This window comes from Mustela putorius, unplaced genomic scaffold (genome assembly GCF_011764305.1).
Source record: "Mustela putorius furo isolate JIRA1106 unplaced genomic scaffold, ASM1176430v1.1 tig00000508_pilon_pilon_pilon, whole genome shotgun sequence".
NCBI classification, from domain to species: Eukaryota; Metazoa; Chordata; class Mammalia; order Carnivora; family Mustelidae; genus Mustela; species Mustela putorius.
This window is the reverse complement of record NW_025421402.1, coordinates 19,161,103-19,176,420: the sequence shown is the minus strand read 5'-3', so window position 1 is coordinate 19,176,420 and position 15,318 is coordinate 19,161,103. Positions and strand designations below refer to the sequence as shown.

At 45.8% G+C, this 15,318-nt stretch overlaps 1 protein-coding gene across 4 annotated transcripts in view; it reads right to left on the bottom strand.

Annotated features, from left to right (window-relative positions):
* Positions 1 to 3,026: 3,026 nt before the first annotated feature.
* MARK1 (microtubule affinity regulating kinase 1) overlaps positions 3,027 to 15,318 on the bottom strand; it is a 116,866-nt gene continuing 104,574 nt past the window's right edge. For 2 of the 4 annotated variants that reach the window (XM_045081169.1, XM_045081166.1), the window contains 3 exons: positions 14,856 to 15,107; positions 8,647 to 8,691; positions 3,027 to 5,155 (listed from right to left, as the gene is read on the bottom strand). In XM_045081169.1, the coding sequence (XP_044937104.1) occupies positions 4,801 to 5,155; positions 8,647 to 8,691; positions 14,856 to 15,107 (652 nt within the window). In that variant the 3' untranslated portion in view covers positions 3,027 to 4,800. The remainder of the gene's footprint in view (positions 5,156 to 8,646; positions 8,692 to 14,855; positions 15,108 to 15,318) is intronic. The other 2 variants (XM_045081167.1, XM_045081168.1) reach the window with 2 other exon arrangements.

Below are 15,318 nucleotides of genomic sequence, written 5' to 3'. Positions count from 1 at the left end.
CCTTTGCCATTTTTGGTGTCAACCGACTTTTTCCTCCTCGTTAGGGTGGTATTTTCCCTCATATTTGCATGCAGGGAAACTTTTGAACGGATGCTACCAGATATTGTGAATATTCCCATGTTGGTGAAAGCACATTTTGTATTCCTACTAATAAACTCTGTTCTGGGACATAGTTGAGTTACTAAGTTATCCTTCTGAATAATTAAGTTTTGTTATGCAGGACCCAAATAAGATTCCACAAAACTTCTGAATATTCTACGCTCTGAACCAGGAATCCTGAGTTTTCACTAGGGCTGGCTGGAAAGGGCACGACTTCCGTATGAGGGCTGATCATTCTAACAATTCCAGGTGGCTTTCGCCAGCCGATGCAGTTTTCTCAGATGCTTGATCTCTGCAGATCTTTGAGGTTTTTGTAAAGCTCTCTCCCCTCCAGACTCTAGCTGTCTTGATCTCCCTGGGCTCTCAGCTCTGGCTCCTTAATGAGGGCAAATACTAGGTTCTACTTGGGTTCCCCCTCCCCATGCCACAACCTGGAAACTCTCTTCAGGGAAATAGCCGGGTTGATCAGAAGGTTTATTTCCTTTGTTTCCTCTCAGGGTTCACTGTCATTGCCAGTCTCCTAAGAACATTTCATCAGAATGAAAACCCCTGCATGCATCCGTTGTTTCATACATTTTGTCTATTTTTGTTTGTTTGAGGTGGAAGGGTAACTCTGGTATTGGGTACCACGTTAGATCAAAGTGGAAGCCTTGATATGCGAGCTGAAGCCTGGATCACATGCCAGGAAGCTCTCCCTGCCGCCCCCTCATCCTTTTATAGCGGACGTCCCACTCCTGATGTCTTGCTGATCCGTCCTTTGAAATGTCTCTCAAATACACTCTTTTCACCCTTTTTGATCCTGGAAAGATCTCTGACAAGATCTTCCTGGCGCTAGCATTTGACCAGCTCACAAATTTTTCTTTTCTTTTCTTTTTTTTTACTTTACTACTGTTTCCCCAGGACCGAGAATCTGATGTATGCTAGCCCTCAACAAAGCTGCTAAAATTAATAAATTGGTCCTCTTTTAGGCACAACTTACTAGTATTTCTTTGGCTTGTAATGGTCTTAATTGCTTCCCTCTAACCAAAGGTCAAGTCCAAGCTAGGGCTGCCGATCTGTGCTTTATATAACCTGCTATTCGTCAACCTATGTGACTCCCACTACTTCCTAGTATAGGTGGTTTTAAAAAATATTTATTTATTTATTTATGTAGGTAAACTCTACCCCCAATGCGGGGCTTAAACTCATTACCCGGATATCAAGAGTCACATGCTCGATGGACTGAGCCAGGCAGCACCCCCCCCCCCAAGTGGTATATTTTTTAACATGTCTTATAGCCCCTACTGGCTACAGGTCTTTTCTCACATATTCATTCCTAAATGATCATTTCCATTCTGACTCTTAAATTTTATTCATCCTCAAAATCCTTAAAAGGTCTCTCTTTCTCCTATTTATGCAAAAACTCACCTTTCCTTAAATTCCTATGGCAGCTCCTGTCTGTGCTCGCTTAACTTTTCATTGTTCCCATGTGGGTGTGCTTTTTACAGTTTTGTGTGCCTTACATTTTGTCTTTCCAAAATGGACCAAAATCTCAGAAGTAGGAACCACCTTTTACGATTCTTTCATAGGTCTTAAGACACAGTGGGTGCTGCAAAATGAAGACTTAAAAATGAAGGCAGGGACCACTGTAAGTACTTTCTTACGGGCTCACTTACTTACAGTAAATTGGTGTCTCACGTTGTTTTTGTTGCCTACATTGTGAAATGATCCTGAAAATCACTTCCCAAAAGATTTTTTTTTTTTTTTAAGTAAATTCTACTCCCAATGTGGGGCTCAGACTCATGACATTGTGATCAGGAGCTGCATGTGCTCCCCCGAACGAGCCAGCCAGGTGCCCCAGGTCTTTCAGGTTTCATTTTATTAGTAGTAGTATTTTTAAAAGATTTTACTTATTTATTTGATGGAGAGAGCTCACAAGTAGGCAGAGAGGCAGGCAGTGTTGGGGAGAGGAGGAAGCAGGCTCCCTGCTGAGCAGAGAGCCCGATGCGGGGCTTGATCCCAGGACCCTGAGATCATGACCTGAGCTGAAGGCAGAGGCTTAACCCACTGAGCCACCCAGGTGCCCTTTATTTTATTTTATTTTTAATTTTTAATTAAAAAAAAAGATATTTATTTCATCCAGAGAGAGACAGTGAGAGGGGGAACACAAGTAGGCGGAGCGGCAGAGGGAGAGGGAGAAGCAGGCTCCCCGCTGGGCAGCGAGCCCTATGTGGGGCTTGATCCCAGGACTCTGGGATCATGATCTCAGCCGAAGACAGATGCTTAATGACTGAGTCACCAGACGCCCATCAGGTTTTAAATCAAATCCTACCTTAGACAATATTACTTGGTCAAGATTCTTGAGTATTATTTCATGTTATTATTTGTCAAATTTTTATTTATCAAATTCAATATTGTAACCTAGTCTCTACAAAATAATTAATCTAATATTAGGGATGTTAAGTCAAATAGTATTTAAACAGAAACCAAGGAAACCCTGATATCACATAGCCAGTGAATATAAGTGGTATTTATTTATGTAAACATATTGTAAAATTCCTCTAATTCTTCAAAAAAATAGTTATGTTGTCATATAAAATGGGAAAATCTGAAATGAATATCAAGATTTCATTTTTAGTTCATAAAAAATACTGAAGTAAAGTTCCTTGCCACAAACATATAAGAGTTAACCAGGGTGAGAAAATGTAACAAAAAAAGGAAACCAACCCCTACCCTCCCACCGCCCCCCATCAGTTTCTATGATGGCTTTTTTTTTTTTAAGTATTTTGATGCTAGGAATTCCTATAAAAAGAGTCAATTTTTCTTGTCATAATGACATTTTGAAAACCTACATAGTTCCACCCCCTGCCCACTAAATTTAGAACACATGAAATAAACTCCCCATACAGAATATTTTTGTGCCAGGAAACAGGTAATTCACATTCTGATAAAGAGCAGAAGACAAGTGCTTTATTATGAGAACTGTTCAAGTAAAATTTCAGTGTGCACCAGTGAAAGTGAATAAAGATTTGCATCAATTTTTCTGAATGAACACTAGGTTAAAAAGGGGGCTACACAGGGTCGTTGTTTTTTTTTTTTTTTTTTCCAAACACCATCCTTTGCTAAGGCAAAAATACACTTCATTTTAGAACAGAACTGTTACAGAAGAAAGCTACGTCACAGTACAGTACAGAATGTAAAATTCACCCTAGTCCGGACGCCATTACGGAATGGCACGTCACCTACACAGGGAGCTTTCTGATGTAGGTTAGAATTACAGTATTTATCACAGCTTTATTCTCCTTTGAACTGATAAAATTTGAATACACTTTTCCATTTCTCAGGTGTGTGCAGATGGGGCCCATATGTTGATATTACAGTAATTACAACATTAAATAACATTGCACAGTCAACCTCCAAGGCTTATTCCGTAAAAAATAACAAGTATGAAAAGGTACCTTTCCTAGTGGTTTTACATCACATATATCACTAATTATCAAAGAAAAGGAGGCAAATGCCCAATTACAAAGCTGCACATTATAGGCATAACGATGTGGAATAAATACAAGAAATCTGGCAAAATAGTAAAAACAAACAGGTTACCTGGGAACAAACTCAACAACCACGTAAGCATAAATCAATAATGCACTGTTATAAATAGTAGGTTTTGCTCCAAAGTCTCCTAAGTACTTAGAGATCTTACTGTGTCGGGGGTGGATGAAGAGGCTCGGAGGAGACAAGGTATCAATGTTCCAAACGCCAGTTAGTTCCTGAGTGGCATGATTCTTTAGCTAACGCATTGATCAACCCTGTAGGATGAGTTTGTGCTATGAGACGGTCCCGATATTACTCTATTTCCGCAATGACACTGCGGTATTCAGGAGGCAGCAAACCTAAGTGAAAGTTCACATTTATAATAGCCAGATGGAGTATTGATTCTTTTTAATTTTGCTGCTACATTTAGCAGTGGGCCAAAAACCACTTAGAAGTTTCAAAGAAATTTGATACAGGTTTAACTTTTTCCCCAGCACTTCTTAGATAGCTCAAGGCAAAGCAATGATTATTTCCATGTAGTTTATTTTAAAAACTCTAAGTGCCAACACTGTAAACATTTTGTATTTTCTCAGCTACACCTGGTCTGAGAGCAAAGATAAGCAGGAATAATTCTGTGTATAGTAAAGCTGATCTCTATTTATCAGCTTCTGGTTTAAATTTAAATAGGATTTAAAAATAATTTTTAAAAGTCCATGCTACAATTTTAAAGACTATTTCTGTGCACTTTTAATTCTGGACACAATTTTCAAAATTGCATGATGGAGGTAAGAATTTAAAAAACCCACCAGAATGTAAATAACAGGGAAGAACATCTCCAACTGAAAGCGTCATACACTTATGTGCAGAAATCTAGACAACTATACAAGTTCTTTAAGCAATCATCTGTTTTATTATACAACTCTATGAACAAAAAAATGAACAGAAATACACAAGATACTTACCTGTACATGTGAACCTACTTGTTTGGCTACAGATATTTCGTATACTTCACGCGGACTCTAGCCGCCCGGTCCCTGACTATGGAGGTCCGTATTGCATGAAGGGCGGTTTCTACATGGTGGGGGAGCGTGGGAGACTCAGGCCCATCGCGCTAGGCATTACCAATACATTCAAAACCGTACCTCATACGTGAATGTATCTTCCCTGATCCTGTAAATTTGAGTTTCTTTACAGCTTAAGCTCATTTGCTATTTTAGATGCGATGTTCTTAAAGGCAATAGATGTCCCCGATATTCGCTTGAAGCGGACCCCGTTCAGGGACAGGCGCGGCAACTTGCAGACCTCCATCTCCCACTGCACGAGGCTGTCCTGTCTGGCATCTCCGTGGACGCAGAAAAGCAAAAACCTCTCTTTTTGTTCATAATCACAGTTATTTGCATCTAACACTTTCCGGATTTCTCTCATCATGTCATTGGGGTCCATTGAACTGGTGGTCTTCATACTCCACGTGAAACGCAGAGAACGTGGCTTAGAATCTTTTCCCTCTTCCTTGTCTCTTTCTTTTGGTTCCCCTGACGTACTTCTAGAGGGAGAGGGCAGAGGGAGAGAATGCAAACACAAACCGCGTTCAGCAGAGAAATCAAAGCACACACGAAGCCTCAGCGGTCACCGCTCAGTCTAAACTACCCAATTCACAGACTGCCTTCAGGTAGATACAAATGTTTGCGTCATCTCGCTGTCCCCAAACAGACCCCGGGACGCCATCTGCCTCGGCCTTGTTTGTGGCAAACGAGTTTACAGCTGAAAGTGAAGAACTTAGCGCTTTGTCAGCTCCTCCATAATTTCTCTGTTTAACCTGCAAAAGCAGATGCTCCATTTCCTGTACCTATACACACACAGAAACCGCTACCATTCTCTTTACAAATACATATTTGTAAAAACATAGATTCCCCTTTTTCTCTACCTTTTTGGGGAGGAAAAGGACTGGGGACAAAGCTAGCAGTCATGGCGACAGAGGGCCTGTTCGCACCGCATCGCATCGTGCGGACCAACGGTGTTGCGTTGCGAGGAGCGGAAGGCGGTTCGCACCGCACGGGCGACGAGCCGGCGGGCCCGCTCGGGCTTTCGGCGCTTTGCTAAAGACGTCCTTAGCGGCGCCTGCGAGGCTCCACGCGGCCCACACCCCCACTCCTGCCTCCGACCCCCCATCTCCTCCCAGCTTCCTCGCTGCTCCCTCCTCTCGAGACGCACTGGCCTCCGTGCCGTGCTCACGGCACAAGGGCTGTTCCTCAGGCTGTTCCTCCCTTCCTCCTGTCAGCGCTGGGCTCGACCAGCCTGGGGCACCCCCAGCTCCTCCCGGCTGGGCCACCCACCGCCCCGGCCCTGCTCTAGTGCTTCCTCTAGGGGCCTTGCTACATTCTCATCTACTGTATTTCCCTAATACACCAGCTGATGAGTTTAGCTATGACGGTCATTGTTTCCTGTCCGACTCTGCCGCTGGGCTGTGACTTCTGGGAGAGCCCAGAATCTCATCTGTTTTGCTCCCTGGTCTCTCTCGGGCCTCTAGGGCTGCGCTGGGCACACGGGAGCTGACCGACACGTTTGTTAAGGGAATCAACCTGACTGAATTGTCCGTATTGTAGGGCTCCCGTAAATAATATAGAACCAGAAAACCTATTTCAAATCATCCCAGAAAGGTAAAATAGATTATTTATGATTCAGAAGACCCTGTAATTAAGTTTGCGGAGCAATTTTCCAGATACAGATGTTGCAATTTTAACTTGTTAATTTAGCTCATTTATATGTGATTTAAAGAAAAAATGATAACCTTTGAAAGGAGTCTATAACCTATGATATGAACATTTTGTGTTCATGCATATGCTTTATGTCAGAATTAGGATATACTCGCACATATAGTCGTGTATGTGCATTTCTATGTGTACACTGCTATACACATTTTCTTCCTTATTCCTATGTACCTTAGCCCAAATCTCTGCAAACGATGCAAGTTTGAGAAAATCAGGAAAGAAAGAAGTAGAGAAAATGAACTTCTCAAGACTATTAGACAAATACGGGCAGTGTTTGTTTCACTATCTTCTCTCTCATTCTCTCTTGGCTCACGGACACTAAGCCACTGCATCGCAGGCCGCCCTGGGCCTGCAGATCTCCGGAGAGTCGTTTATCAGAACCACATGCCCAGCTCCGGTTATGGAATCGGCATGCCAGGGCTGGAAGGGACCCAGGAGACCACGTGATTGAACCCGCGTTTTAAAAACAGAACCGGTGGCTAGGAAACTCACAGTACTTTTCTAAGGTCATAGAGCTAATGAGCCGAAAAAACAAAGACCAGGAAGCCGTTTTTCTTCCATTCCACCAAGGTCATTTTTCTACATGTATCTCAAAGGTGTTTTCACTGGGAGTGGGAAACGTAGAAGGCTCCTGAAAATGCTAAGGCTACTTACGACAGCGAACATTTACTGGGCACTTACTAGGTGCCAGGAACTGTTGCAAGTGCCCAACATGCACTATTTACTCACTTACCCTAACAACTCCTGAGTTAGAGCAACTGCCCAAGGTCACACAGCTAGGCAAGTGGTGGGGCACGGCTCAAACCCCCAGGGTCTGGCTCGAGAGCCCCGGCTTTTCACCAGTGTGCCCCGCCACATCCCTGACAGGACAGGACCTCCTGCTCCATGCAGTTTCCTCAATTGTAGAATGGATACTTTTCACCAGGCTCTTGTGAGAACTGAATGACCGGCTACCGATAGGCAGTAGGCACTCACTAAGGTTGTTGAAAAGCAAAAAGAAAAGAAAAAAAAAAGAAAACTAACCCCAGTAATAAGGAAAGAAAGGGACCGCAGCCTTGTGAAAAGGACAGAGGACAGACAGGAAAGCTGCAGCGGCCACCCGTGGCACCCACTGTACTATCACGTGTCTCAGAGGGAAATTTCGTGGAAAGGCGGGATGAGACACAAGAGTCTCTGAAGCCGCGACTCAGGGAGGGGAGAGGCTACCCCAAACGTCCTTCCTGTTTATTTCACAGGCAGAAGGAAAGTCCGACTACTCGTCCTGCCTCCCCTTCCTCCGGCTGCCTGCCATGGGGACTCGGGCACCTAACTCAACAGAGAGACATTTCAACTACTGTGACCAAATATAGCAGCTTGCAAATAAATAAATAAATAAATCACCTAGGAATGCTTGGTAAAGTCTTCCCAAGCTCATTATATTTTATATTTTAATTAATTTTAAGAGGTAGCAATTAAACTGGGGGTTGTGCTCAGCCGGTCAAAACTCGTTCTTGAATGAAGCTGAGGCATCTGTCCTACTGTGGAGGTGCTCGTCCAGGTTCTGTGATCTGTACGGGTCCTTTCAAGCTGGCGTACACATCAAATAATTTAATGCCTTCCTTTCTTTGACTTCCCGTTTGTCAATATGAACACAAGTACTAACACACCATTGGCGTGGGTCTCGGACCCGCAGCACCAGCATCTCATGCAGTGACCCCCAACCCAACCTCAAACCCTGGGGGCGGGGCCCCCCACCTGATTCCGACTGGGCTTGCGCTGGAGACCCCCCCCCCCCCCCCGCCGTCAGAAGGAACACACAGCCACCGCTGGATGCCAAAAACCACTGAGGGAGGCAGGGCGAGCGTCTGCAAATGTGGTCCACCACTGCACACTCACCTAAAATGTTCCTAATCTCAAACCTTCCTACATAATTTGGCCACCTCCGTATTCCGTGTTATCTAATTCCAGTTACATCATTTTAGTGAGAAAAGGATCAGTACATTTTAATCCATTAATTCTTCTGCTAGGACACATTTTATAGAACAGGAAGGCTACTTCTCTACAGAGCATACAAGTCAAAACAATGCTGAGAAAAGCAGACTTCAAGTGAACTCACACTTCGTTAAATGCTAGGCAACATTAAGCAAACCCATCCCGATATAAAAGCGTAAAATGCACATACTCTCTAGTTATTAGCTCTTAAGATTTATTAGGTCCTGCACGTCTTTCGAAAGCAAGTCTGCATAGACGGGGGCCTAGCAGCGAAGTATTGGTAGTGGCTCCTCACCTTGAGGTGTCTGTGCGGCCACTGGCTTCGCCTTCACTGGGATCCCTCAAAACAAAGTGGAGGTTGAGATTTAATGATAAGAGTGAAAAATAGACCAAGAAAACCCACATCTAAAATGATGTTAAAGTTAACGTGTTAAGCAAACTTCAGCACACTTTTCTGTTACTAGTCAGCCTCACACGGCTCTGCACGTTTGCGCTGTAAGCAGCACAGCTGCCATTTTATTGAGCGTCTACTGGGTCTTGTCAGAGGAGATGCTAGATTGATGGTTTAGCATTTTTGCTTTTGTTTCTGTTTTTAAGAGGATCTTCCAATTCCCAGTCACAATTTTAAAGTCAGAATTTCTCTTTGGGTTGAGTTTAGTTCAATTTATAGTTAAAACTATTTAATAATTTTCAGCAGTGAGATCCAACTTTGTATTTGTTATAAATGTAATTCTAGTAGTCGCTCAATTTAGAAAATATATAACCTTGTTGTTAAAAATAAAGTTCAACATATCTCTGTTTCTACAAATAAGAACCAAGTTCAAATCAGCAATGAACTTAACTTCACATGTTACACTAGTGATTCATGCACACGATCAAACGTTACAGCAAACCGACAGCCTATCCAAGCAGGTGAGTCTAAAAACATGAGATCAATTAGGCAGAAACATTCATCTTACCTGGATATCGACCTGTGAAATAAAACCCGGAAAACTCTACTAATCGTCCTTCTGTTGAACGTCATTTATATTTTTGAAGTCTACTAAAATTTTAACTACTTTGTCATTTTCAAATGTAATTAAATCTTGACAGAGGAGCATCAAGTTAAACACCAATTTAGATGCATTAAGAGATGGCATGGGAGAGCAAAATACTATTAAATCGCTGGGAAGAAATAACCAACTCAAACTCAGAAGTTAATGTTTTCTTAATGTTTTCACTGTTCCAGGAACATTCATGTTATTTCTGTAAAGTGACTGCAGTGGGAATAAAATCAGGGCCACTTTCCTCATCTCCCAATGAGCGAATCATACCCACACCCCGACCTCTACGGCTTGAGCTGGAGGTTAGAGATACGAATGCCTTATGCATCTCAGGGTCTTTAACACCAGGCCTTTCTTGACAAACATGTTGTGCAAAACCCTTTTTCCTCTCTGAATCAAAAAGGACAGACAAGACAGATTCTTACAGTCAAATGGGGATTTCTTAAATTTCCAATAACTGGCATTTTCATTGGCAAGTGTAATAATTCAGTGTTAACTACACAAACCTATCTTTATGATAGCACATGGACGTATCTTTAAAAAAATAAAAAAGAACAAGAGCTGGAAATGCATATCATCGGGCACGTGCAGCCGTGCAGATGTCCTGGAGGGCGGCCCATCGGCGGGAACGAAGGGCAGTGAGGCAGCTGCTCTAACAGAAAGGGGCGTGCGTCTCCCCGGGCTTGTGTCCGACTTCTATTTCGCCGGCTAAGTGGCTGTTAGTAGACACCTATTCCGCAGCTGCCGAACTTGAAGCATTAGGAATGAGGCTCTACTTCTCCTGTTCTCACTGTTGAAACAGCCACAGACTCAGCATGTCTTCCCATCCCCTCATTCCTGCCGTCCTGGAAGCCGACAGAAACACCCACTTGAAGAGCGTCTGCCGCGTGGCAGTGGCTTCACCTAGTCCAGCCGCCCCGAGGGAGGCAGCTGGGGAGATACAGAGCCCGCGGGCTGTCGGAGCACATGCAGGGCAGCACGGCTCCCCGACACTGAACACTTATAAAACACAGACAAAAGTGGCCATCTATCTTATGCACAGCAATATATACTCAACTGACCTAATTTGGTTATTCGCTAATAAGAGAGCACTGTGGTTAAAAAATCATTAAGGTTGGGGCGCCTTGATGGCTCAGTGGGTTAAGCCTCTGCCTTCGGCTCAGGTCATGATCTCAGGGTCCTGGGATGGAGCCCCACATCAGACTCCTTGCTCAGCGAGGAGCCTGCTTCCCCCCACCCCCGCCTGCCTACCTGTGATCTGTCAAATAAAATCTTTTTAAAAAATCATACGGTTTGCTACAATCTCCAGTTTGTATAGTAGTTCAATGGAACTATCCAAACAAACAGTTCTCAATGCTATTTAAAAGGGTTTTTTTTTTAGGCTTTTGAAATAGTATTTCTACACCCTCCCTGATAGAGTACTCTAGTGTAAGTCACTTTCCTAATTGGAAAGTTCTTTCCTAAGACCAGAAAACAACTCTCTCACGTGGCATCTCAGCATACAGCCTTTTTACCGGCCAAGGAGAACTTAACGGGCTTCCTCTTTGTAACAGTGGTTTTCGAGTACACGAGTGATTAACTCCAGATTACTGTTTACCCTTCCCTTCCTAAAGTTTAACAACCCAAATTTTCTTATGTTTTCCCCTATAACATCTTATCTTTTCCTCTTTTTAAGCATCTAGTGGCACATCAACTCAGTTGGCGCTAAAGCTGGCGAGGTGTTGGGGCTGTCGCTGTTGACATCACCCCATAAGATGAGGTCTGGTGGGGGTGGGGGCAGCTTGTAGCCAGACAACCCCGTGACATCACCAGGAGGCCGCTGGTCACTCAGGGGCCAGTGTGGGTCACAGGGAAGTGAGGAAGGCAAAGGGGACAGACAGAAAGGGAGGGCTTGAACTCAGGATGGTCTTAAGAAGAGACAAGTGGGAAGGACGGACAATCTGGGAACTGGGGTGAGAATGATAAACAATAAGGCTAGAATAGCTCCTGAACATCGGGAAATTCTCCCAGTTCCCTCCAGGCCTCCAACCTCCCGCAAAGTTCAATATACTGAGCAACAGTTAGATCCACCGCACTTCGGTTTGCTGGCGGCTGAGAACGCCGCAGTTCGGTCCTGGTACAGAAACCAGCGCTCCGCGTGTGCTCCTGCACGGGGACGTGCGTGCGGCCCACACACCCTCTGCAGCTGCGCAGGCGACACGAGGGAAGACCGTGCCCGGCAGCGAGCACACACGCACTCGTAAAGCCAATGCTGTTCACGTGGTGACAAGTGACCTCCGAGGAGAACTGGCAATTTTTTCTTTTCTCTAACCAAATCCTCAATTAATTAAAAATATGTCAAAAATTAAAAGACAAAAAAATCCTACCAAACTGCCAACAAAGGATAGCAAACAACTTCTACCCTGGCCTCTTCTCCCCGAGCTGCCCCTCAAAAGGCTCTAATGAAACGATACTGTTCAGAAGTTAAGAAAGGCATCGTGGAACTTTGGAAATGTTCCTGTTGGCTCCTCTCAGAGGCCAGCTCGGCCACCTTGAACCCTCAGAGGACTTTCTATTTCAGGGCCTGCTTCCTTCAGAACACTTACCGGGACTGACTGTGACCTTATCTGTTTACTTCTAAAATCGGTCTCCCACACTATTCAACTACTCATTCCACACATGTGTGAATGCCACGTCACGTGTCGCTGCGGGCCCTCAACACGCAGCAGCAGATTCAACGGAGAACAAACAGGTAAAGTGGGGTGTGTGTGTGTGTGTGTGTGTGTGTGTGCGCGCGCACGCAATGCAATGGTTTCAGGTAGTGTTAGATGCTACGGAGAAAAACAAAGCAGAGAGAGGGCCGCTGCTAGAAGAGGCAGTGATTGTAAAGAGGGAATGGAGGGAGGGCTCGCCGGGGAAGGGACACTCCAGCAAAGACCCAGATGAGTGCAGAAGCAGCCAGCTGGGCAGCTGAGGGGATGGGGGAGGGGGAGGGCGGGCGGAGAGGTTCCAGGGAGAAGGAGCCGCAAACACAAAACCTTGCACGGTGAGCCCCGGTGTGTGCGAGGACACTCAGCCGCCCCATGTGGCCGGCGTGTGACCAGCGACGGGCGTGGGGAGAAGATGAGGTCAGAGCAGAAATGGCCAGGCCACTGGAGGCCTCCAAGGCCACTGTGCGGGCTTCGAACTGTGTTCTGAGTGGGATAAAAGCAAGCTGCGGGCTTTCAAGTGCGGACAGGCCCTGCTGAGCACAGACGAGGACAAGGCAGAAGTGAGGAGGGCTGTTAGCAGGCAGGAGACGGGCAGTGGGTTCGGTGACAGAGGCTGCGGTGGGAGTGACTGAAGAAGCTCCGTCTGGGAGAAGCTGGGAAGGCAGAGCCAACACCAGCGGCCAGCAGCCTGGCGCGTGGTCTGAGAACTAGAAGGAAGGTGTCCCCATTACCTAATGTGGTGAAGAAGGGGGGAGGACCGGTGTCGGGGGGCGGTGGGGAGCTGGATTTTGGACACAGTCTGTCTGGGAGTCTATGCAGCCATGTGGAGAGGCTGCATAGACAACCGGCTACGGGAGTCTCTAGTTCAGAGGTGCGACCTGGGAAAGACACAGGTTTGGGAGCTGTTCACGTAAGACGAATGTAAGGTCGTCGGCCTCAATGAGATCCACAAGAGAGTGAGGACGGCCAGAGAGGAGAGCCTGTCCGGAGCCCAAGCCCTGGGCCAGTCTGGTCCTTCGAGGTGAAGGGGAAAGACAAGGGAACCTGCAAAGAACCAGCAAAATGGCTGGAGACGGACAGCTGGCGAGGTGGGAGGAAGACCAAGGGCCAAGCGACAAAACGTGTGCAGGGCGCCACGCGGTGTGGGAAGTGCTCCTGGGAAGGGGCTCCCTCCGTCTCCCTCGCGGCTGGGCAGCGGCACCAGCAGGTCGTCCCAGGTCCGTCACGTGGCTCCACGGCCATCCTCCATCCCAGGCTCCCAATAGACTTTCTCCCTGCCACGTTCTTGCTCCGACACTCTGTCCTAACCTCTTCTCCAGGGCCTGCAGCCCTCTTCTCCAGGGCTCTTGACTATGCTTCCTCTAGAACCTATGCTTTCATCGCAAAGTAAAGAGAAATATGTTACACGTTGCTTTAATGTACAACTAATAATTGAGCTTCTTGACTCAAAACCATCCTCCTTCACTTCAAAATTAATCCTGCCTTAGCCATGACTAATTAATCCTGGCTTTGAGTGGTCAGCCAAATTCCACCCACCAGAAACTACTGCGGATCCGACCAGGACCTTGAAGACGGTCAGACAGCACTGACTGCCCTGCTGACTCTGTGGTGAGCTTCGTTCCGGCTCTTTCTCTCTCCAGGTGTCATGCTGCGTGGTCGCTGCCCACAGGGTACAACATCACCATTGATACGGTTAGAAATCAATCTTGCACTTGAGCATTTAAAGTTTTAAATGCAGCTGGGTAGCTTGGGTAAACTGTCCATGAATAGCTCCAAGAAAAGGCGAGAGACTAAAGCTGCTGCTTCTCTTTGCAGCAAACGCTCTCTGAAATCCTAAAACACTAATAACCTGGATAATTAAGTATTTAATTAATGTTTTTTTAAAGCATGTATAATAATTTCCTCCCTGGAATTTCTACCTCCTCAAACCACTCTGTGGTATGGAGCTTTAGCTGTCCCCCACCCCCGTGGACAGTGGTGCCTTCCTCTGGCCTCGCATTCTGTGGCATGCGTTCTGCTCGCTATCACGCTATCCGCTCACACGTCTGCCCCTTCCAGGACTGCAGGTGTCTGGAGCACACAGATGTGGTCTTACTCATCTTTGGGTCCTGCTTGGCACCTAGCACAGGGCTTTGTACGTGCAGAATTTTGCAGGCTTTCAGGGGGACCTGATCATAGATCAAACAGACATCCACCTGCATCGCGTTCAGCGACTTCCGTCATCAATGCGTCAGGGAACTTTTGAGAAGAGCACAACTCTGTTGGATTAGAAGTTGACTATACTCGGACTCATTCTGTTTCTGCTGGGTTTTGGTGTTAAGCTTCTATGATGTTAAATTCCATAAGTGATCCATGGGACTCCCAAACAGAGGCTTGTTTCACAAGGAAGGAAAAAAGGGGTATACTACACATTATTAGTGAGTGATTGAAAAGTAATCTGAAAAAATATTACTTGAAGGACAAATGGAAACTCATTATTTCCTTTTTTTTTTTTTTAAATCAAGGCATTTGAGTAGGAGATAATCTGTTAAACGTATTTTTGATGTTTCCACTCTCTCCACTCTCTTTTACAGAATTTAACAATTCCTATGTTGCCCATTTTTTTCTCTGTCTCAGGGAAAAATACATCATGTCCTCCTTGATTTTCTTCTTCAAACTTCGGTCAAATGCCATGAAACCATTTTGGAAGATCACAGGAAAGGTGAAAGAAAAAACCGAGTCACCTTTGCAATTCCTCGAGGAAACAACCACCACCGCACATCGGTACTGACCTGCGAACGAATTTGGATGTGATTTTGCTTATTATACCCGTGGATGTCCCCCTCCTGGCGTGTGCGAAGGCTCCGGGCTCGTGCGAGGGGGAGGCGGGTGGCCCGTTGTAGGCGGCGCTGCGACGCTCCCGCAGCTGCTCCCCGTGGAAAGTGCTGCGGCTTGAGCTGCCCCGGGGGAAGCGGGTGCGGTCCGGGGTGCTGGCGCTAATACTGTGAGCAGAGGGGGAGGCAGCAGGCACTCTCTGTGTCGCACTGTCGGGACAAATTAGGTTAGGTTATTCGGAATGGTGACTGAGAAAGCTTTCACTCATTCTAAATCTACCAAAACAAAACAACAAAGCAAAACCAAGAACTACCAAGAACTTGCCACGGCTACCTTCCCTAGGCCCTGCTTCACCTGCTCCCATTAGAGATGCACGGGGGTCACCGCACTGAGGGGAGAGGGACGACATTTCAGTTCAAA